The sequence below is a fragment of the Herpailurus yagouaroundi genome, unplaced genomic scaffold (assembly GCF_014898765.1).
Source record: "Herpailurus yagouaroundi ecotype Mexico unplaced genomic scaffold, PumYag 63103, whole genome shotgun sequence".
Taxonomy (NCBI): Eukaryota; Metazoa; Chordata; class Mammalia; order Carnivora; family Felidae; genus Herpailurus; species Herpailurus yagouaroundi.
Genome location: NW_024416741.1, coordinates 1 through 1,231, shown reverse-complemented (window position 1 = coordinate 1,231; position 1,231 = coordinate 1). Strand labels below are relative to the sequence as shown.

The following is a 1,231-nucleotide window of genomic DNA, read 5'->3' as shown; positions in this document are numbered from 1 at the left end:
GGGGGAGGGGCAGAGAGAGAGGGAGACACAGAAGGGAAACAGGCTCCAGGCTCCGAGCCATCAGCCCAGAGCCTGACGCGGGGCTCGAACTCACGGACAGCGAGATCGTGACCTGGCTGAAGTCGGAGGCTTAACCGACTGCGCCACCCAGGCGCCCCAAGGGCATAATCTTAAACACAGCCCAACCTAAGGCAGCTTTGGGCAGCCGGCAGTGATAGGATAGGTAGACATTGTGACCTCACAAAGCGCCTGGTGTCCTAGCAACTGCTGTGTAACTCTCAACAGCCTGCTGCCTGATTTGGTTTCTGGTAGGAAATTCATCAGGGCCCGGCAGCGGCGGCGAGATCTGGCAAGCGCGGGCCGCCCCTGGCGGCCTCACCTCCTGAGCCGCATGAAGAGGCGGCGGCGCAGGCCCCCGGAGGCCCTGGCCCCGGCCACCTGGGGAGGAGCCTCTAGCGCTGCAGTAAGGGCCGCACTGGAGGCGCCTGAGGAGAAGGTGGTGTACACGCGGTGGCAACCGTCGCCACTGTCGCTGGCCAACAGCAGCAAGGCGCTGATCGACGCTTTCAAGCTATTCGTGCCCGGCAGCACGGAGTTCATGAGCTCAGACGCGGAGCTCTGGAGCTACCTCTGCAGCCTCAGGCACCAGTTCTCCCCCCGCATCCTGCGCAGCAAGGACGTCTATGGTTACTCCTCCCTCCTGGCCCAGGTTCCGGACCCCTGGCACCAGCCACCCGAGGCCCGCCTCCAGACGCGCCGGCGAGCTGCCAGGAGGAGGCGCCACGGAGCCCGGAAGGTCGCCGCCGGCCAGAGGAAGGTGCCGCCCCCGCCGCCGCCGTCCCGCGAGGACAGCAGCCCTCGCAAGCCCACGGCCCCCGGGCCCAGCTCCGGGGGCCGCACCCTGGAGGAGAGTGGGAGGGCAGCCACCCCAACGCTGACCACCTCGCCCAGCATCCGCGTAGTCGGCAACGTGTGGGTCGAGAGCAGCGTGGCAGAAGCGCGGCGCCAAGCGCGCCAAGTCCTGGGAGTGAACCTGGAACCCGTGGTGAGACTCCGCCGCGTCCCAGTGCCTGGGCGTGAGATGAGGGCCACAGCCGCGCGACCTCCCAGCCCCGGGACCGGTTGTGCCTGGAGGGATGAACCAGATAGAGCCGGGCCCGCATACCCTAGTGCACTTTACCGGCGAAGAAGCACCAGACGGTCCCGGCCCGCGCCTCCGGGATGCGGCGCC

General features: G+C 67.8%; 1 protein-coding gene across 1 annotated transcript; it reads left to right on the top strand.

Moving 5' to 3' along the window:
• Nucleotides 1-312: 312 nt before the first annotated feature.
• On the top strand, nucleotides 313-1,076 carry LOC121024298 (coiled-coil domain-containing protein 71L-like; the record flags this gene model as incomplete). Its single annotated transcript, XM_040466551.1, has 1 exon — nucleotides 313-1,076. A coding segment is annotated over one exon (764 nt), but the record flags the coding sequence as incomplete, so codon positions are not given.
• Between the last annotated feature and the right edge of the window lie 155 nt (nucleotides 1,077-1,231).